The sequence below is a fragment of the Cervus elaphus genome, chromosome 20 (assembly GCF_910594005.1).
Source record: "Cervus elaphus chromosome 20, mCerEla1.1, whole genome shotgun sequence".
In the NCBI taxonomy this organism is placed as follows: domain Eukaryota; kingdom Metazoa; phylum Chordata; class Mammalia; order Artiodactyla; family Cervidae; genus Cervus; species Cervus elaphus.
This window is the reverse complement of record NC_057834.1, coordinates 104,084,203-104,106,166: the sequence shown is the minus strand read 5'-3', so window position 1 is coordinate 104,106,166 and position 21,964 is coordinate 104,084,203. Positions and strand designations below refer to the sequence as shown.

Genomic DNA, 21,964 nt, shown 5'->3' with positions numbered 1-21,964 from the left:
AATGAGGTTAATGAGGGAGGTCATCCTGCTCCCTTCTTGGTGCCAAGAAAGGATGAGAAACACTCCAAAAAGTACACAAGTCCAATATAAACATAAGGCTTCATTTTCATTCCCTACCACCTTCTCTTGTTCATGCCTGAAATACATGGTTTGGGTTTCCCAGCACCGCCTATATGGGGAAGGTCTCCCATGTTTCCCCTAAGCTGTCCAGGATTTATGGTAATAATCTCTTTCCAACCCAAATGCTCACTGTAGACCAGGGACTACAAAGGAGTCTGCCTACCATCCGTCTTCTCCATCTTAGGGACTGTTGACCACCAGTCTCTCAGGTACTCTTCATCCAATAAGTCTGTAAAATTCGTTGGAGAATTCTGAAAGGAAGAAGGAAGGAAAAGTGGAGAATCTCATTACAGTTAGAGTAAGTATAGAGGACCCCTCCTCACCTTTGTCCCAGGGTGCCCGTGAGCTCTTAGCCCTCCAAGGAGGGAGATTAAAAGCCTTTACACAATACCTAGAGTCCAATCTTGGGTGTGTCTTCATGGGATGTTAGCAGTGGTTGCCACCAAAGGAAGTCTCTGGTTCGACTCCCTCACTGGGCAGATGAGGGAACTGAGGCTTAGAAGTTAATTGTTCTGTGCAACACCTCTCAGCATATTAGTGAAGAAACTGGGCCCGGGGCTCCAACAAACATCTAGGTGTGCTTTCCATAATATCAGGAGCTGATATCTACTCACTTCCATCACAGAGAACGAATTCTAAACCATTTTGTGGAAAAGTTGGAACCAGAGACGCTTCAAATGATCTGTGACATCCCAATCAGACTCAAGACAAAGATGAACTAACTGGAAGGACTGATAAGGAGCTGATAGTTCAGCGTGATTTCTAACCATGGGCAGAACAAGGAGGCGTTCATTCGACCTAGGTGGCCAGAAGACATCGGTGACTATGAAAGCAGAATACTCTCCTGACTCTGAATTAGAGTCCCTTGAGGTTTGATCATAAATTCTCCCCAAAGTTTCAATCCTTTTCCAGAACTATTTCTTCAAATGGTAAACAACCTGGCTCCTGCCCCCAATACAATAAATCACCCAGGAAACTGACTTTTTATGATTCTAACTCCACACACATCAGAATAATAAATAATCTGTGACACCTCAGCAGTGGAAGCAGGATTGTTTTAGGAATTCCAATGTGCTTGACCACAACCTCTGGATCAGAAAAACATACCAGGGATGAGGGGAAGGCTGGGGGGAATTGGAAGTGAGAGAAGGATGACGGGAAGCCCCCAGCAACCTGGGATAAAAAATGGAGAACAAACAAGCAAACTGGAGAAGGCGGCTGGGAAATATGAGACCTGCCAAATTAAAGGAAGTCTGAAGTCTGCCTGATGGAAAGTTTGGTGTACACTCTCTCTGTAAGCGAGGCTACTGTCTCCAAAGCCATCACCCGCTCCTGTCTTGGTTCTCCCATAACCACAGTCCACTCAGCAGCCAGAGGGCCTCTGCCACTGCAGAGTGATGGAGCCTGGAAGGGCAGGCAGGGATTCTGTAGGCAGAGACACTCCTTACAGAACGATCACAGAAACCAAGCCACTTACCTTGTGGCAACAAGTACTTGAATTGGGGGGCAGCATGGAGCTGGAGTAGAGAAATTAGGGAGAAGAAAGATAAATGTGGATGGTCCTGGAGGCTAAGAGTGGCCACTAAGGAGGCAGACAATGGAAAGTCATGGAAGGTCCTAAGCAGGGGTGAGGGAGGATCAGCCTTGCTAGAAAGAGGAAGTTCTGAAACAACCTATGTGTCCGTTAACAGATGAAGGAGTAAAGAAGATGTGGTGTGTGTGTGTGTGTACAGGTATATACACACAGAGTGGAATATTATTTAGCCATAAATAGAAGGAAATCTTACCATTTGTGATAACACAAACATGTACTGTATTTGTCTTTGACTTAGTCCACTGACCATAATGCCCTCAGGTACATCTGAGGACAAATACTGTATGGTATCATTTACACGTGAAACTTCATTTAAAAAAAAAAAGAGAAATTCATAGACACAGAGAATAGATTAGTGGTTGTCAGAGGCAGGGGTTGGGTGGGTGAGGGGTAGGCAAAATGGGTGAAGGGGCTCCAAAGATACAAACTTCCAGTTCTAAGGTAAATAAGACCTGGGGATATAATGTATAGCATAGTGACTATAGTCAACAACACTGTATTATATTTTTTGAAAGTTGAGGGGTCCGGGTGGGGAAAAAAAAAGGAAAGTTGCTAAGAGAGTAGATCTTAAAAGTTCTTATCACACACACACAAAAAAACTAGGTGACATAATGATGTTAACTAAACTTACTGTGGTGGTCATTTCACGACATATACAAATACCAAATCATTATGCTAGACACCGTATTAGCTGTCAATTATACAACTACACAGTGTTAGATGTCAATTATAATTCAATTGAAAAAAGAAAGAGAAGGTTCCTGGGCAGAGGACACTGCTGCCCACCTCAGTGCCCCAGCTCTGCAGTCCACAGCCAGTGAGGGGGACTCCCAGATGCAGTGAGGGGGGTTGGGGCAGGAGAGGCCCAGCAGCTTCAAGGTGAAAAGTGTGGAGGAAAAGGGTGGGGACAAAACCCTATACCTGGCCCCTTCATCATTACGGCCTCTTCTCTCCCTCTGTATCCCTCTTCCTCCCACCTCATAACATTACTGAGTAACAGGCAGAGCTCGGAGCACTTGGCATACTCGAATTACCTCATGCAAGCCTCACCATAACCCCAAGAGTGTTATTATTGTCCCCATTTTCCAGATAAGGAGACTGAAGCTATCTACAGCCATACCACCCTGAATGCGCCCGATCTCGTCTGATCCCAGAAGCTAAGCAGGGTCGGTCCCGGTTAGTACTTGGATGGGAGACTGAGGCTGAGAGAGTTTAAAGGGCTGCCCCAAGTTACATAACAAGCCAGTGCTGGTGTAGGATTTGCTTTTAAGTCAAGTCGACTCCAAGTCTGTGCTGGGAACGAAAGTGATTTGTAAACATTTGTCCACTAATGTAAGCAAGCCTGACGACTGATCCCTAGCTCTTTTTTGTGAGGGAAAAAGTTCCTGACTCTGCTTCTTTGCTTCTCCCTCCACTGCAGATGATGCATCTTCTGGGCAGGCACAAGGAGGACGGCTCCCTTTGTAAGTCCTTCTGGCCAAGTGCGATCTGCTTCTCTGAGGCTGGACACCAAGTAACAAAGCTCCTCCTAAGAAAGAGGGTGCAGGTGAACCTCCAGCTGCCGAAACTCACCGTCACCTCAAGGAGTTCAGTCACACCCACTGCCCTTGGTTAGAGTTACAATTCAGTCCTTCATATACCAGATCATAGAGCTTCAAATAACTTTGCAGCACGGTTGGGGTCAAATTTCATTTAAAAAAAGAACTCTATAGAGACCTCTAATCATTCCCTTAGACTTAAATTTCGCTAAAATTAATCATTCCAAGGCAAGAGAAATTAAATGGAGTTGATACCCCAACTCTCTGAAGAAAAGGGCCAAGCAAGCTTTCATTCTAAAGCTCTAAAGAAAAGGGGGGACGGTCATGTCCACATCGTGCCACTTCCAGCCCCTCCCACCCCAGCCTTCTCCCCTTTGGCCCAGGGTCCTTACGGTGAACATCTCAAAATTTAGCTAAGGGAGTTTTCTTCGATTGAGTGGATGTTTGATGTGGTTAGGGGAGTGGAATCAAAGACTAAATGCTATATCAACACACGCTACTTTGTTTGCAATACAACAGAATATGAAAAATAGCTTTGTTGGACAGAATTCCCCTTTAAAATGAAATTTTGCAACCTCCTGGAGCATTTAATATTTTGACATAGAAGCAATTTATTACATGTTCTATTAAACTGCCTGCCCAGTGTTCGAACCTTGTAATACCTAGTGGTGCTATGTAATTTTTCATTTGTTTATGGCCTATGCCAGGATCAAGTATGCCCAGTTAGCTCCCAACCTCTCTCACAAGCTCATCATATTCTAGATGTTTTAAGTATATACAACTTTATCTTTTTCTAGTTTTTCTCCCCTATTAGGTTTGTGAAGGTCAGAACTCCTACACAATTCATTTCTGTAGACACTCCCCACCCCCTCCATCCACCTCCATCCTAACATGTGGCAGATCATCTCCAAGTTACAGATAAGGAACAAAGACACAGAAAAGCTATGCGGCCAATCCAAATTTATCCAGTTAATTAGGGGCAGGACTCCATTAGTCCACCCTGCCTCTCAAAGTCGATGTGCAGTGAAGAGATGAGGACTGAAGCTTTCGGCTCAAAATCGACCAAAGAGGCAGTCACTGGCAGACAGCAGTGATGGCCCACGTGTAACTACCAGGCCACGCTAGAAACGGTTCCAGCACAGCCCATGCCCAGGAGCATGGATTTCCTTGGGTCAGCCCAACTCCCTCAGTATATCCAACTCCTCAGTATATCCCCACACCCTCTCCCTCCACATTGATTCTTTCTAATGATACCATTTTTAACCCCAAATCCAAATACAAAGAAACCTTCCTCTATTTAGTCTGAAACTGAAACCTAGCTCTGTACTTGTGTTCCTTTCAAACGTCTCTTTATTCTGCAATAATAAAAATGCCATATTTCATCCCAGAACAGGCTGCATGCCAAAATAAATAGCACCTTGGATTTCCTTAAAAAGAAAACTTGGCTCAAAGCACAGTCTTATTGCCATGAGAATTCTTGGAGAATTCAGCCTAACAAAGTCAAATATTTAGCAAGGTAGTACACCAACAGCGATCTGTCAATCCCTGCACGACCTCTTGCAGAGACAAAAACGCTCTTTCCAAAAGAGGAAAAAATATTACTTATACCTGGTACCAATCTCCCCAAATGATTAGAGCTTCCCGCTTCCCCGCTCCAGGGCCCCACGCCCCCAAGTGGAAATGTCCCCTGTGCTAAGAATCCGGAGGCTTTTGATAGAGCTGCTTAAGAGGGCTGAAGCACAGGCACCCAGAGAGTGAGACGCACTCCTGGAAAAGCTTCACCAACCGAGTTCTCCAGCGGGCTCGCTTCCCACCGACTCAGGAAACAAAGAGATAACTCACGCTCAATAAATAACACATTAACACAATCTCATTAACACAATCCCATTAACTCCATTCCCACATTTTTCTGCACGTGTCTGTCATTTTTGCCTGCATTGCAGCAGCTGAATCTGGGGCTTCATGAAGAAGAGAAAACTGTCAGGAGGGAAGCAGTGACCACAGTACCTTCCTTTGGCATCCTCCCCTCACCCCAGCCTGGAGCCAGAGAAGTCACTTCCTCCCCGGGGCTCTGCTGCTGGACCGGAGCTGATCGCTCCTGAGTTCAGCATGGCAGCACTGGCTCCCCAGCTGTTAAAGATTTGGTCAGGTGATCTGTGACCTTGCTGGAAAAGCAAACACTGACTTCATTTTGGCTCTCAGGAAGAGGGGACTGGGGTCAGAAAGGAATTTGATGCTCAATAAACTGATACTAGATCTTGCAGAAAGAGGAAAAAGCACAGATCATTCGATTAGAAAGTTCGTTCTCAGAGCTGCTAGCAGTTTAGAGGGATGCATCTAAAGATGCTGAAATGGTACACACCTTTCTCCCTGGACTCTCCCAGAGCTAGGCGCTCCACTGGGACAGGGGTCATAATTAATTATACTTTTCCTCCTCCCTTCCTCCAGCTGAGGGGCTCATTAATAAAACTGTTCCTAATGAGAACACAGCATCCTAAAGAGCTGAAACCCTCCAGTGGTGCATCTCTTTCTTCCAGGCTCTGTCTTAGAAACTTCCTCCCCCGCCCACCCACCTCCTAGATCCCACAGCGGAGCAAGGCTTCTGTGAGCAATCCCCAGACTGCTCACTGCCCCCATCAATCAGCGACTGGAAGAAACAATGACCAGTGAACTCCTGGGGCCAGACAGGCAGCCCCCGCTCCCTACCGCTCTAAGAATCTGATGCCCCAGCACCGATAGGCACACAATTCTGGCAGAAAGAGAAAGGCAAGGAAGTACCTTCTGTAAGGATCCAGCTCCAGGCAGGGCTTCCAACTGTAGCGCGGACCAGTGACTTCAGAGGGGCGGGTGCAGCAGCCAGGGAGAAGGCAGCTGTGCAACAGCAAGGTCTCAGGGTGTCCCAGGCAGGCGCCGTGGAGAGGCTCGGCCAGCCCACTGCAGCCGCAGCTCTCTGGAGCTGAGGCAGGTGTGAGGCGCAGGCACAGACGCTCTGCAAATCTAGCACCACCACTGGACCTGAAAGAGATACAGGGGGTGGGTGCAGTCCAAACGGGGCCAGGAAAGTGTCTGGGCTCCCGTATACAGTCTGAGCAAAAGGATTAGAGGACCTTATCCCCTTGACCTTCCGTGGCTCTAGCCAAAGGAGGCTGTCCTTGGAAATAAAGCCCCGTCAGGAAGACATGTCAAAGCAGCTCTGACCTTTGCAGACACTGCCTGTCAAGATGTTTTCTCAGAGGCCAGGGCAGATTCCTGTCTAACTGACACTGAAATTGATGCGAGAGCTGAGTGTCACCCTGAAGTGCTAACTGCATCCAGCCCAGGACAGTGGGAAAGCATTTCACCTCCAGCTTAAGGCAGCCGGGCAGGGCTGAGCGACCCACTGGACAGGTAAAGAAAGTGAGAGACAGTGACTTCCCTTGGCTCACCCACGAGTGAATCTGGATTAAAATGAAGATTCCTGGGATAGAATTCTGTGTTTTTCCCACTTCACTGGATCACACTTCTTACTTTCCTTGGAAGACGTTAGAGCATCTTGCTCAAGGCAGAGGTTAACAAACTTACTGTAGGGCATGGGATGATGTGATGCAAGAGGCTAGGAAATGCCAACATTCACTTGTTTCAACTGTTAAAAGTATTTAACTAGCATGCAGACCAAACCATCAAAACTTAAAAATAAATCAGAAATACACTTTGCCGTTATACGAAAAAATATACAGAGGTGCAAACTGTCTCTCTGATAGCTTTTAAATGACCATCAACCATCCCCTCAGAACTGGCTAGAGAAAAGCTAGAAGCATAAGACATTTCACCAGGAAGCTGAGTTAAAAAGAGCTCTCCATTCCCCAGGTCCCATGACTTTCTAGCCACCCACTCTGCCTCTCTGCTTTCTCTATGTGACATAGGTAAGCCCTCCCATTTCCTCTCCCAAGATAAATTTTTCCTTATTCAAGACAAAATGGTGAGAGGCTTACTCGCAGAACTGAGCCTTTCTTGAAGCAACCAACATTCTTCAGGGAACACTGGCCAGTTCCCATCTGTCCCCTCCAGCTCTCTTCAGCATCCCCCCTGCCCCCCCCAAGTGCTGTAGCCAGCCTTCCTGTTCCCACTGCTCCTGTCGGCCCTCGAGGGCAGCAGCTATCACCTGAATTCTACTTGCTGCCTCTGTGTCTGTCTCCCAGACCAGCATCATGAGCTCAACATTCCATAAAGGTTGTCAAACTGAACTTATCCACGATACCAACGGCTATAAACACAGGTGACCTCTTCAGATACTCCCTGAGGTACCAAAAAAGTGCCTCTCCTTTCCAACAGGTGCCAGGCCTCTCATCAGACTGGAAAAAAAAGAAAACTCAGCAGAATGAGGGAAGGAAATAGTAGTCCCTAGCAGTGCCACAAATCAGCTTGGCTCAGGTGCCAGGACAGCAGAGTCACAGGAAAATACATACACGCACGCACGTACACCTCGAACCAAGTCTCCCTTCCTCCTTCAGATCTCTTCCTGAAGACAGGTAGCACTTTCAGTTCTCTGAGCTCCACACAAGGTACTGGTTCAGGCAAGGTGCTGACTGCCTATGTCTCTAAGAGGAGAGGAGATACTTCTGTCTTTTCTGTCTTTTGCCCTTACCTAGTACACACAATTTACTCCACGGCCAAGCGTAGAGGTGCGCAGAAACAGGAATCTTATCCCCATCTTCCAGATGAGAAAACAAAGTTGGTTCCCATGGTTACAAAGCTAAGAAAAGGTAAAGCCTCAATTCAAACCCAGATGTTCTGTCTTCCACTCTAATACTCTTTCCTCTAAACCACACAGCCTGAACTGGGCATGCAGGTGAATTCAGGAGACACAGGACTCCAGGCTGTAAGCTTCAATGCTAGTGCTCTCAAGGCAGAAGGTGATCTCACATTTAGGGAAGATCTTCACCGGAAAAGCCAGCAACTTTGGAGAGGAAATCTGAGCTTCCTCCCCATAGCCTCTGGCCTTTACCATGTTGGGATACTGGCACGTCTCTACCCCTACACCTCATTCAGACACATATCTTAAGACTAGTAGCCAATTTCATGTTACCACCAAGCTACCCAGAAAATTCCCCTGGACCAGACACAGTTATCCAAGAAAACCTTTCCATCAGGAATCATTTGTCTGGGGGGAGGTTTAACTCCTTTTGCAACTTGGAAAGCTCCAAATTCTATGGCCCAGGTCCCTTTCGCTCCATGATGAAGAAAAGGTAGGCATCTAAGTCAGACAAGATGGCACCAGGCAAGCAGGAAAAGAGGTGGAACTATCTGAAGAATGTGCCTTTTATCTAAGCGGTTCCTTAGGCTTTTGCACTTTGCCCAGAGAGGTCAGCTATTTGGCAGTCTGTGCGATTACAAGGGGCTGGGGAGCAGCGCACTGCTTAGGGACACGTGCTCCTGAAACAGCCTCAGAGCAGACTGGTTACAGCCACTCTGACGGAACACAATTTCACTGGACGCAGAAAGAAATCACCCGTGAGAGATCGGTGGGTGTAGCAGTCCAGTGGGAATGAGCTGTTCAAATGACTGACCTTAAGGCGGATGAAAATTTCTCAGGGAGGAAACAGGGCCAGTTGCAGGGAGTGAGGAGGCTGCAGTAAACAATGCTCCCTGGAGAAAAAGAAAGGCATCAGGGTCCCAGGGAAAAGACTTCTACTCCTCATCCCTCCCCTCACTGAGACCCTTCCAGAATGCTCTTCAGTCTCTGACTCAAACACACTGTAAAATCGAGACGCCAGTAGACAAATGAGGAAGGGGCACAAGCAACCAATTCAGAAAAGAAGAAATACCAGTGTTTACTATTAGAAAAATGTTTAACCACATAAATTAATCATCAAAAAGACGCCAGAGAAACATCAGAACGGCATACTATTTATCTACCCTACACTGTGCCGGGCACCCTAGGTCCATCTCGAAACCGGCCAGTTTAACTCCCACAATGACCCCATACAGTAACTGGTTATTTCCATTATTTGAAGACAAAGCTGAGGCTTTGAGCAGTTGCCCAGATACTGAGACCATCAGCGCCGAGATTCGAATCCAGGTATCGTTTTGCTTTTAACCACAGTATGACGCAGACTCTCTCACAAGTTAGAAAAACAAGGTTTTTTTAAAGAGAGGTCCTCAGTGTTGAGAAGAGTGTGATCCTCCCCTCCCCAGAAGATGGCAGCGGCAGCCCACGTAGGCGCAGCCTCTCCCAGCCCCTGCGTGTCTTCGCAACTGCGCAGGCTTAGTCTGCGCATGCGCACAGGCAACAGCACTGTCAAAGGCAACAAAATGAAACCGTAAAGTAAGAAGATGAAAACGGTCCCAGTGACCTGCGATTTCTTTTGTTGGTCTAAAAAAGTCATCACTATTATGACGTATTCTTGGAAAACAATAAATGACTGGGCTGGCGGGGCGGGGGGGGGGGGGGGGGGAGAGGGGGAGTGGGAAATTACCAACATCCCCTCATCCTGGTACAACTCGTTTCATGTCCATCTATTTTGCATATCTTAACATAATTGAAGAGCAATTTCTGTGGTGGCTAAAAGTCTGGACTCTAAGTCAAGAAGTCATGGCTAGAATCCCAGCTCTGCTAATGACTGTGCAACCTTGGACAAATTACTTAAACTCTCTGTGTCTTCCCTAGAGAAGGAAATGGCAACCCACTCCAGTATTCTTGCCTGGAGAATCCCATGGACACAGGAGCCTGGCGGGCTACTGTCCATGGGGTCACAAGAGTCGGACATGACTTAGCGACTAAACTACTAACTACTACTCTGTGCCTTAGCTTGTAAAATAGGAATAGTAACACACTGTACACATCATGGATCTGTCAGGAGGATTAAATAAGATGGTCAACAACTTGGAGGCTGGTATATAGTCTGTGTTTAATAAATAATAAATATATTATCTATTAACATAATGATACAAATTTAATTATGAATTTGATTTTGTATTTAAAATTTTATCATGTAACATTTAGAAAATACAGTGATACCTGATTTATTGTGATTACTGTAAATGGCTGTGCAAGATTCCATGGACTTAGGCCTTATTTTCCAAACCCACTTCCTCCTAGAGATCATTTCATCTCTAAGTTTAACCCTCCCTGCAATGCTACCCAGATCAGCAGCCTGTCAGACAGGCCTATGGGCAGGTCTCCAGGGAATACCCCAATTTCAGGTGCTGGAACCCAGCTGCCACATGTGGTGATGAATGGTTAAGAGCAAGGATTTCAAGGTAAGATAGACCAGGTTCAAATTCTGACTGTGTGATCTTGAGCAAATTTCCTTATTCAAGAAGAGCCCAGTTCAGTACACAGCTGGGAGAACCGCATGAGATAAGGTATATTTAAGTGCTTTTGTCAATGCTCAAGATTTAGTGAACACTCAATAAATGTTAGCTATGATTACTTTTTAAAACCCACAGTGTTTTAAGCAAGGAAAGGCCAGGAATTGCATTTATTTTATTTATCTCCCTACTCCTAACAGCTGGCACGGCAGGAATGCAACAAAAATGTGTTGAATTAATGAATAAATAAACAGATTAATGGATACATCATAGAGACTGCCAGAGCTGGAAAGCATTTTTTAATAGACTTATTTAGATATAATCTACATACCATACAATTTACTGATAAAAACTATACAATAGCCATAGCATACTCAGAGTTGTGGAAACATTGCCACAACCTAATTTTTTTAATTGTGATAAAATACTGTTAAGTCGTTAAGTCATGTCTGACTTGTTTGGAACCCCATGGACTGTATGTAGCCCACCAGGCTCCTCTGTTCATGGAATTCTCCAGGCAAGACTACTGGAGTGGGTTGCCATTTCCTTCTCCAGGGGATCTTTTTGACCCCGGGTTCAAACCCGCATCTCCTGCGTTGACAAGTGGATTCTTTACCACTTTTGCCACTAGGGCAGCCCATGGTAAAATATGTTGTGTGTGTGTGCTTAGTCACTCAGTTGTGTCTGACTCTTTGTGACTCCACGGGCATACAGTCCATGAATTCTCTAGGCCAGAAAACTGGAGTGGGTAGCCTTTCTCTTCTCCAGGGGATCTTCTCAACCCAGGGATCGAACCCAGGTCTCCCACATTACAGACGGAGTCTTTACCAGCTGACCTACAAGGGAAGCCCAAGAATACTGGAGTGGGTAGCCTATCCCTTCTCCAGCGGATCTTTCCGACCCAGGAATTGAACTGGGGTCTCCTGCATTGCAGACAGATTCTTTACCAACTGAGCTATCAGGGAAGCCCAAAATATGTTAATACATACCAGAAAATTTACTGTTTTAACCATCTGTAAATGTAGAATTCAGTGGCATTCACAATGCTCTGTAATCATCACTACTATCTATAACCCAAACTTTTTCATCATCTCCAACATGAAATCTATAACCTATTAAACAATAACTCCCCATTCCCTCTTGCTCCCAGCCCTGAGAAGACCCATTCTATTTTCTGCCTCTATAAACTTGCCTATTCTAGGTACCTTCTGTAAGTGGAATTATGTAGTATTTGTCCTTCTATGTCTGGCTTATTTCATTTAGCATGTTTTCAAGGCCCATCCAAGTTGCAGCATACATCAAAATTTCATTTCTTTTGATGATCGAGTAATATTCCATCACATGTACATACCACACCTTGTTTATCCATTTATCTATCAGTTGACACTTGCGTTGTTTCCATCTTTTGGCTATTGTGAGTAATGCTGCTGTGAATACTGGTATACAGGTATTTGTTCAAGTTCCTGCTTTCATTTATTTTGGATATATACCTAGGAATGAAATTACTGGGTTATATGTTAATTCTATGTTTAAATTTTGAGTAACTGCCAAAGTGTTTCCAAAACAGCTACACCATTTTACATTCCCACCAGCAACATACGAAGGTTCCAGTTTCTCCCTATCTTCACCAACATGTTTTTTTTTCAACTAAAAAAAATCATTATAGGAATCCTAGTAAGTATAGTAGGTGTGTAGTGTTAACTCATTGTGGTTTTGATTTGTATTTCCCTAATGACTTATGATTATTGAGCATCTTTTCATGTGCTTATTGACCATTGGTATATCTTCATTGGAGAAATGTCTATTCAAGTCCTTTGTCCATTTTTTAATTGGGTTGTTTGTTTTTGTTGTCAGAGTTCTTTATCACATATCTGGTAATGGGTTAGTATCACTAAATCATTAACCCATTATCAGATATGTGATTTGCAAATAATTTCTCCCATTCTATAGGATGTCTTTTTGCTTTCTTGACAGTGTTCTTTGATGCACAAAGGTTATAAAGTACAATTTATCTATACTGTCTTTTGTTGCCTGTGCTTTGGTATCATGTCCAGGAAATTATTGCCAAATTCACTGCCATAGAAATTTTCCTCAATGTTTTCTTCTAAGAGCTATACAGTTTTAGCTCTTAAGTTTAGGATTTTGAACCATTCTGAGGTCATTTTGAACCATTTTGAGGCTTAAGATAAAGGTTTCAATCTGAGGAATTTGAATATTCAAATATTCCCAGGACTCATTATTGAAAAGTCCACAATCAAATTTTAGAACATTTTCATTACCCTCAAAGGAAATTTCATACATGGGATTCAATCTTTATAAGGAATTAGGAACATAATGAATTATTGAGAATTAATAAACCTTGGCATTCATACATAAAAATTAGTTTCTTAAAAGAGTTTACTGAGAATATTAATTCTCTGTTCTACAAAAGAGTATGACCTCCATCCATCAGTAAACAATACTGCAGAACTAGGGTGTACACGTGCAGGCAAAGAGCTGGAAATCCTGCAATTTTCAGGAAGGGTGCTTTGTTATTACTGCAAAAGATATTTGCCGTGTTTTTTTGGGCTACCCCGCACCATGTGAACACCCTTCCTATGTCTGGGTTATTTCCTTCCTTAGGAGTTCCACGTCTTCAAGGTAGAACACAGAATTTACAGTGCCAGCCTCTTTTACAGCTAGGACCCCATTGTGAGACCTGCGCTCAACATGCAGAGGCACCCAGGCCAGGCCTCAGCTTAGAAGAAAGTGCCCTGGAAAATCAAGGGCTGAAGATAAGCAGTTCTGGGGAGGGTGGCGGAGTGACGTGACATCCTCTAATAAATTCCTCTTTGACATAAACTTGCTAGAATCAGTTCTGTTGTTTGCAACTGTGACCCTTGACTGCTACAATGAGGCATCAGCATTGGCTGGGTTTTTAATTGTTCTATTCCATTAATTTACATTACTTGGAGAATTACTCTTCAGAGTTCCTGCTGATTGTTTTGTCCTGAGGATTTACTGCATGACCACGTCGATGATTTTTCTCTTCCCCCTTGTCCTTTATTACCAAGTTCTTTCTCACCCAAAAGTGAGAATCAGTGGGCTCAGTGGGCCACCAGGTTTTTTGCTTGGCCAAACTGGGCCACAATCCAAAGAGCTTGGAACCACAACTGGGAGTAAATCAAGGAATTCAGCCTCATCTCCTCCTTCCTTCAGTGAAAGGTCACTTCAGTGAAAGCATCATAAGAGTAAGCACATGTACACCGTCTGCAGTGGGGTGCCCCTGAACTACCCTCTTTGGGCAGCCCCCACTCCCAGCATCACGGTCTTGATCAGGGTCCAGCGGAAGACTTCACAGGCATCAGGCTGGCTTCAGAACACGGCTGCAGGTGCAGACACTTTAGGGCTCGTGTGGGCTGCGGCATCTGCCTTCTGGGTTGGGAGGAAGATTTTTCTTGGCACAAGGAAGTCCGTTAAACAAAACTGAACCTGATAAGTCATCTCCAGATACCCAGGTGAAGCCAGAGATGTTTCCAAACTTTTCAGGCAAGTTGGAAGACTTTTATTATTATTTCACAAGGTCCCGCCTGGCCCTCTAGCTAACACAGTCACAAAAGGAGCAGGCACCTGTGATGTGGATCAGACAAGGGTGATGAGGATTCAACCTCAGGAGCATGTGGCTGAAGACAGGCTGGGCATCATTAAAGAGGAACCAGAGAGAGGCGGTGAGAGAAGAAAGGCTCAAGAAACTTCTATCGACCTCAACTTTCCTTGGTGATTGGTTCATTGCCAGTGTGCCACACGGCGATACAAAGGAAGGTTTTACGCTATTCTGGTTTAGGTTTTGTTTTAAAGTCACTAAGGAAAGGTGTTTCCAGAACTGACATCCCATGTTTGTATCACCCCATAGCAGCTCAAAGGTGTCACAAAATGGTTACACATTGGGAGCATATGACAGGTAGACTTTCATTGAAAGTGAAAGTGTTAGTCGCTCAGTTGTGTCGGACTCTTTGAGACCCTATGGACTGCAGTCCACCAGGCTCCTCTGTCCAAGGAATGCTCTAGGCAAGAATACTGGAGTGGGTTGCCATTCCCTTCTCCAGGGGATCCTCCCAGCCCAGGGATTGAGTGTGGGTCTCCTGCACTGCAGGTGAATTCTTTACCATCTGAGCCACCAGGGAAGCCCAGACTTCCATTCAGTTCAGGTCAGTCAGTTCAGTCGCTCAGTCATGTCCGACTCTTTGCATGGACTGCAGCATGCCAGGCCTCCCTGTCCATCACCAACTCCCTGTCCATCACCAACTCCCTCCCTGAACATTGAGTCAGTGATGCCACCCAACCATCTCATCCTCTGTCGTCCCCTTCTCCTCCCACCTTCAATCTTTCCCAGCATCAGGGTCTTTTCAAATGAGTCAGTTCTTCACATCAGATGGCCAAAGTTTTGGAGTTTCACCTTCAGTATCAGTCCTTCCAACAAATATTCAAGACTGATTTCCTTTAGGATGGACTGGTTGGACTTTGATTAGGTAACTCCAATTTAAAAAAAAAAAAAAAAACACAAAGATGTTCACATTTTTTCTTCCAGTCAGATTTTAGGTTTGTTTTTTTTTTTTCCCCAATTGAGGCCCCTCTTTTATACTTTTGGGTCTCCTTTAGGGCACTAGCTCAGAGCAATGCAGGTGGTGGAGTGTGCAATTAGTCCTTCTGATGATCTACCGTTGTCTGCACCTGAAGCTGAGAAACAACACAGGACCTTGGACCTATCTGCATTTACTAATGGGGAAACTGCAGCTCAAGGAGTTGCCCATACCATACAGTAAGGCCAAGGTCAGATTCTGCCTCCTAGCCTCCTGCTTTCCTTTATAAACCTCGTGCTGATAGCCCTGGTCTGCAGTGTAGCATTGTAGGACACCACATTGGTGATTTCTTTGAAAACAAACAATGTGGCTGGTGTCCCCAGTTTAAACAGAGGATAATGCACCGATGTGGATAAATTGAGCAGGTGAACTGCTCTTACTCCTATTGGTGACCTTTGCTTACAGCCTCTGGGCACAGGCAAAGTGTGATGCACAGCAATGGAAATAGTTGCCACTGGCAATTAGGCACATCTTGTGTGCTGGGTCCTCGAACCATCCTCATTCAGCCCTGGAATGGTACTAGCTCAACTCCCCTGTAAATGAAGCAAAGATGGCCACCTCATGGCCCGGCCTCAGCTCGGGATGTATTCAAAGAAACAGCAGTTAAGTAGAAAAGAATGAATTGGAGGCAGTCCAAAGCTTCACTGCAGTCTCTAGAGAAAACACGAAAGGGGAAGTGCATTCTTAGCACAAAGCCAAAGTCTTAAAGTTTTTCTTTCCTGTCTCTGCTGTTCTCAGTATCTATTTCCAGCGAAGCAACTGCTCTAGCAGCCGTGTGCTCTGTTCCCCAGCATCCCTTAGCAAACTCTCCACCTGGCTCTTCCCTCCCTCCCCTCCCTCACCTTTGGCATCCACTCTCCCATCCTCTGCCATCTCTCTCTCTCCTTGTCACAGTCCTAATATTGGCTCCATTTGTCCAGAGATTTCTCATCACTGGATGACCCCAGTTGGCATAATAATGGAGGGGCAAGAGCCAAGCAAGCTATGCCAGAAGTTTTCTTAGAAGGGAATTACTTGAAGGCTCTATGGGCAAAGAAGTTTTGAATACTCATGCATTTACATTTTTAATTCCCTGTCACATCCATTTTACAGATTCAAAAACTGAGGCATCATCATCATAATAGTCACTACTCCTATTGTTATAATAATAAAATTATTGTTAGCCAGACACTGTCCAATGTTGTACAATGATAATGTTCAATTTCACAATGACCATATTTGGTAGGTACTATTATATCCTTTTCACAAATGATAGGCTCAGAACATAAAGCTAGTAAGCTGCAGGTTGGAATTCAAATTGGAGGTATGTCTCACTTTAGAGACCAAGCTCTTAACCACAGCGTTCTCTGCCTTTCACGTTTTAGTTCTACAGCTGTCTGTGAAGTGAGTTGCCAGTGGAGTCAGAATAGAAAGAGAAGGAACAAGACAGGATTTAGCAAAGGAACGAATTTACTGTTTAATTCCATCACCACTCATGCTCATTAAATATTGGATGATTATTAACATATAAACATTTGGGGGGCATGCAATAGATCTATAAATAAGATGCATTTATTTGCAAAGGAATAGACTAAGAAATGCAGTGACTTTCTGCTTAACTTAAAATTATTTAATCAATACAATACAATTACTTTTCAAATAATCTTTGAAAGTTCCAAGGAGTCTTGAAACATTTAATTGCCATTTAATCAGATAGCAGCAGTCAAGTTACACAGATGTCAATTTTAGAGAAAATGCTGTTTGCATATCTATTGCTCTGTCAAAATTTCCATTACAAACATGTATTTTCAGAGTTTTAGGTTACAAATTAATTTCCTTTCTTTTTTGTTCACAGGGGTGGGGGTGATGTGGCTGCTGCAGGGCTCCACAGCTCCTGCCTCATATAACTCAGGAGAGAAATGCCCTTCCTGAGAGTGGAACAGTTCCCCCCAAAACAGTGGGATGCTGCTGCCAAAGACTCAGTGCAGGACCCAAGTCCAGCCCGATTCCCCTTAATGGCTCCATATACATAAACCAGGAGCAGCCTTGGGCCAAGACGTGAGCCAGAAATTTGCCTGAATCCTACTCACATCCACTACACCTATTCTGAGGAACCCACAAAGTGAAGGCAATAGATAAGAATGGAATGAATACCCAGAGAAACCCATAAGTCAAAAAGACTCATGCACTTTGCACCCCAATCTTCACTGCAGCACTATTTACCATAGTCAGGACATGGAAGCAATTGAAATGTTCACCCAGAGAGGAACAGATAAAGATGTGGAACATATATACAATGGAATATTACTCCACCTTAAAAAGGGATGAAATTGAGTCATTTGTAGAGACACGGATGGATCTAGTGTCTGTCATACAGAGTGAAATAAGTCAGAAAGAGAAAAACAAGTATCATATATTAATACACATGTATGTGGAATATAGAAAAATGGTATAGATAGTTTTATTTCCAAAGAAAAAGAGACACAGACATAGAGAACAAACATATGGATTCCAAGGGAGAAGGTTGGGGGGGGGGGTGGTGAGATGAATTGGCATATTGGGACTGGTGTATATACACTATCAATATTATGTATAAAATAGATAACCAGCAAGAATCTACTGTATAGCACGGTGAACTCTACTCAATGTTCTATGACCTAACTGGGAAGGAAATCCGAAAGGGAAGCAATTTGTGTGTACATGTGGCTGATTCACTGTGCTCTACAGTAGAAACTGGCATAGCATTGCCAAGCAACTATATTCCAATAAAAAAAATTTTTTTTAAAGACTAGAACAAACAATGAATACAAAAATCAGGATCTCTGGGACAGGAATCAATGTTTTACAAGCCCTCCAGGTGATCGTTAGGCACTCTATAGTTTGAGAAGTCCTGCTCTAACTTACTTTAAAAAAAAAAACACTTTGGGACTCAGTTCAGAGATTCTCAAACTGCATGACGCACATCCAACACCGATAGATCTTGATAAAATGCAGATGCTGAGTCAGTGCGGGTGGGGTAGGGCCTGAGAGTCTGCATTTCCAACACGCTCTCCAAAAGATGCTGATGCTGCAGATCCCAGCACCAAGAAGCCAGCCTGTGATGGGTGTCTGTCTGGTTGGGAAGGGATGGGAAGGGATCCAGCAGACCTCGGCACCATTCTTCGCTTCATGCTTGCAAGTTGTGTGACCTTGGCCATGTCACTCTATCTCAGAGCCGGTTTCCTCGGCTGTGAAAGGCTACAGAAAGTAGCACACATCTTAGAGGCTGATGGTCTGATGGCGACATGCCTGGACTTAACACAGCATTAGCAGGCAGAAAACACTCCAACATAAGCCGTGGTTGCTGTGGCATCCGAGGGAAGGAAGGGACTAGTAAGTGCTCAGTAGTTGTTCCCAGTTTGGTTATTATTCACCGAGAGCTGCCATGTGGCAGGACAGGCCCTGTGCCAGCAGCACCATACCACTTCCTCCTCCCCGATGGCTCTGTGTACAAGGTCAGGTGTCGTTTGTCCTGTTCTGCAGATTAGGAAGCTGAGGTCCAGAGAGCTTGAGGAACTTGGTCCAACTCACAAAGACAGTGAGAGGCAGCGCTAAGGCTGAATCGGGTCTTCCTGCTAAGTTTCTATGCCCAGACTGAGGCCTGGTTCTGCCCACACCTGCCTGCGAGGCCTAAGTGGAGGGAAGAGTGGTGAGCTGAAATCACGTACCTCTGGGGGGTGATACTATGCAGGACTAGGTGGCAGAGCGGGCGGACAGGCGGGCAGACAGAATCCTCAAGATGGGGGTGATGAGCTGCAGAGGGACATCGGGCCCCAGAGAAGGAGCTGGGCCAGGCTTCACAAGGGTGTGGACACCCAGCAATCAGGAACTTGCTTCCCGGGTGGCTGAGACAGTCAAGAATCTGCCTGCATTACAGGAGACCCAGGTTCAATCTCTGGGTCGGGAAGATCCCCTGGAGAAGGAAATGGCAACGCACTCCAGTATTCTTGCCTGGGAAATCCCACAGAGGAGCCTGAGGGCTACAGTCCATGGGGTTACAAGGAGTTAGACACGACTGAGCAACTAACACTTCACTTTAATCAGGAATAGAGCCTCAAAGGGATGAGGGCTGTGTCCCTCATGCCCAGGATGCTGATGACCCATCGCCGTGCTCCCTAAAGATGTCACAGTGACATGAATCAATCAATGGACAAATTAATATTTCAAAGGCAGCAACTGATTTGGAATTGGTAGACAGGATGTGTTAGAGTGGAGAGAGATTTTCACTTCTGGACTTTTCCCCTTTAAAAGGGGAGCAGTTCAAAATAGAAGAACAACAGGAATATTTCCCTTGGAGGGCAGCCAGCGCACACAATGCCTCCTTTTCTTCCCAGGGCAGGAGGCGTTAGAGGCCCAGGCCCTGGGCGGGCGTGTGCAGCCTGGAGCCTGCCCGACATACTTACCCACTTGTGCTCTGGAGCACAAAGCCCCCAGCCTGCCAAGCCCAACACAAATGCCTCCTTCACCGCAGCCCTCTGCTGGGTGCGGTGTCAGCAGCTGCTGCCTTTGAAAGTCCCCCTCCAGGGCTATAGTGAGGCTCTTGTGGTGGGGTGTCCCCACTACTGTGTGGAGACAGGAAGTCGTGATGCTTTCTCAACCATCCAGTCTGCTTCGCAGGCCACGAGGCATGGAGTTAAACAGCCCAGCAGCTTGAGAGAAGGAAAGGGAAGCTTCCTGTTCACACACTAGCCTCTATGGATGATGTTCAATTAGCCACTGATCAGAAACTATTCTTCAGGCCCAGGGCTAGGTTCTGTGGAGTCACAGATGAAGAAGACAGGGGATAAAGACCCTTTAAGGAACTCATGGTTCGAAACAAGAGATGAAGACCTAAACAAAGACACACGGTGTCACAGCAGTGGGCAAAGGCATGATGGAGGACCACGAAAGCACCAGAGTGTGATATCTCAGCTGGGTTTTGAAGGATGAATAGAAGTTCACCAGGCAGGCTGGGAGAGCAGCCCTCTATCCCAGAGATGAAAACAGGTACAGTAGGCTTGAGGAATGACCAGTGCCCCGGGCCTAACATGCAGGTGTGAGGGGCCCAGAAGGAAGAAGGCAGAGCTTGGGGTCAGCTCATTTAATTCTGTTAGAGAGTTGGAAACCTGCAAAGGGTCTTCTGCGGGGAAGAAACCAGATGAAGGCTGGGTTTCAGATACAACTCCAGCTACAGTGAGGGAGAGTGTGTGTCCCCGGAGCCTGGCCCATGAGTAGACAGTAAATATTTATAGAATGACTTCAAGAGGGAAGAGAGAGGAGCAAATGTGACAAGCAGGCTGGCCAGACTTCATGCTTTCCACTAACTGCTCCTTTTATGTATGTATTCTTTTTTCTTTTAAGAGAACAGCCGCTTTTCTTCTCCTTTATTGAACCATCACAAATGTATATAATCTGAGATTGCAGGCATAATTACATAATGTCTTATACTGCTGGCAGCTTCCTGAATGTTGGCTTGTCTTCCAGAACAGTTTTGTCGACTCCTTGACAGCTGGGGCGATGTCTCTGGGCTCTCTCTGCACAGCCCACAGCACCCATCGTGTGCTGAGCACACAGTCAGCCCCTGGGAAGCAGAACCATGAAACAGACTCGTGGAGCGTAAGAGCGGGACAAGCTCTTGCAATTAACCGAAGCAACTCTCTCATTTTACAGCTGAGGAGCCTAAGACCTCAGGAAGGGAAACAGATAACCTCTTGGAAGATGTTTTCACATTCCTACTTCTAGGCTCTGACACTTCACAGCAGGGGACTTGGTCTCAGTGATGGTTTTCAAGTGCTAACACTAAAGGTTAAGGCGCAGACTCGGAAATAAACCAGCGATGAGCCTGGATAACAGCAGGTAGAACAACAACACGCAAACAACATAGGCACAGAGGATGTGTTCTTCTAAGGATGAGTATCTACATACACAGGACATACTCAATTCTGAAAACAGCATAACCCAGTGCTGGAACTGCTAGAGGCAGGAGAGTATGAAGATCAGGAATGTGGGCTTTAGAATAAGGCAGGCTTGAGTTCGATTCCCAGCTCAGCCACTTACCAGCACACGTTCAGCAAATTCCCTAAGCTCCGCTAGCCCCAGTGTCCACAAACAGAAAACAGAAAAACAAAAACAAAAGCAAATACCCACAACTTCCTCCTTACAGGGTTGTACAGATGAGTTGGGATGAAGTATAGCAAATGCCTGGGCTTCCCAGGTGGCGTGAGTGGTAAAGAACCTGCCTGTCAATGCAGAAGACGCTGGTTCAATCCCTGGGTCAGGAAGATCCACCTGAGAAGGGAATGGCTACCCGACTCCACTATTCTTGCCTGGAGAATCCCACGGACAGAGGAGCCTGGCAGGCTACAGTCCATGGGGTTGCAAAGAGTCAACACGACTGAAGCTACTTAACCATTTGTTAATGGTCCATTTGTTAACTTCCAAATGGTCCATTTGGAGGCTGGACCATTTGTCCTCAGGAACGAATGTGTCTGCCTAGTGTGTTCACCCAAAGAGAAGGGTTTATCCTGCAAGGATGACCCAGCAGACAGTAGAAAAGGTGGGTCTGGAGCAGGGGAGAAGCTTGAAGACGAGAGTTTAGATTCTAGAGTCATCCGTATTGGTTTGATTGGTGTGATGGTTACAGAGGCGGTGGGAGTGAAGAGCAAAACTGTGCAGGAGAGGAATATGGGAAAAGTCCAGTGAGGGGCAGGGGAGAAAGAAGATCCAGTGTGGCTTGCATCCTAAAAACCCAAAGGTGTTGAGTCTTGAGAAAAGCCATGAGCTCAGTGTCAGCAAAGCAGGGGGAA

General features: G+C 45.5%; 1 protein-coding gene across 6 annotated transcripts in view; it reads right to left on the bottom strand.

The window, feature by feature from the left end:
- Positions 1-21,964, bottom strand: part of KANK4 (KN motif and ankyrin repeat domains 4) — a 69,393-nt gene that overhangs the window by 32,077 nt on the left and 15,352 nt on the right. For 3 of the 6 annotated variants that reach the window (XM_043877793.1, XM_043877798.1, XM_043877796.1), the window contains exons 2-3: positions 6,031-6,267; positions 284-371 (exon numbers count right to left, since the gene is read on the bottom strand). In XM_043877793.1, the coding sequence (XP_043733728.1) occupies positions 284-299 (16 nt within the window). In that variant the 5' untranslated portion in view covers positions 300-371; positions 6,031-6,267. Of the gene's footprint in view, positions 1-283; positions 372-511; positions 3,427-6,030; positions 6,268-8,798; positions 8,816-20,592; positions 21,141-21,964 lie in introns of those variants that run through there. The other 3 variants (XM_043877795.1, XM_043877794.1, XM_043877797.1) reach the window with 3 other exon arrangements.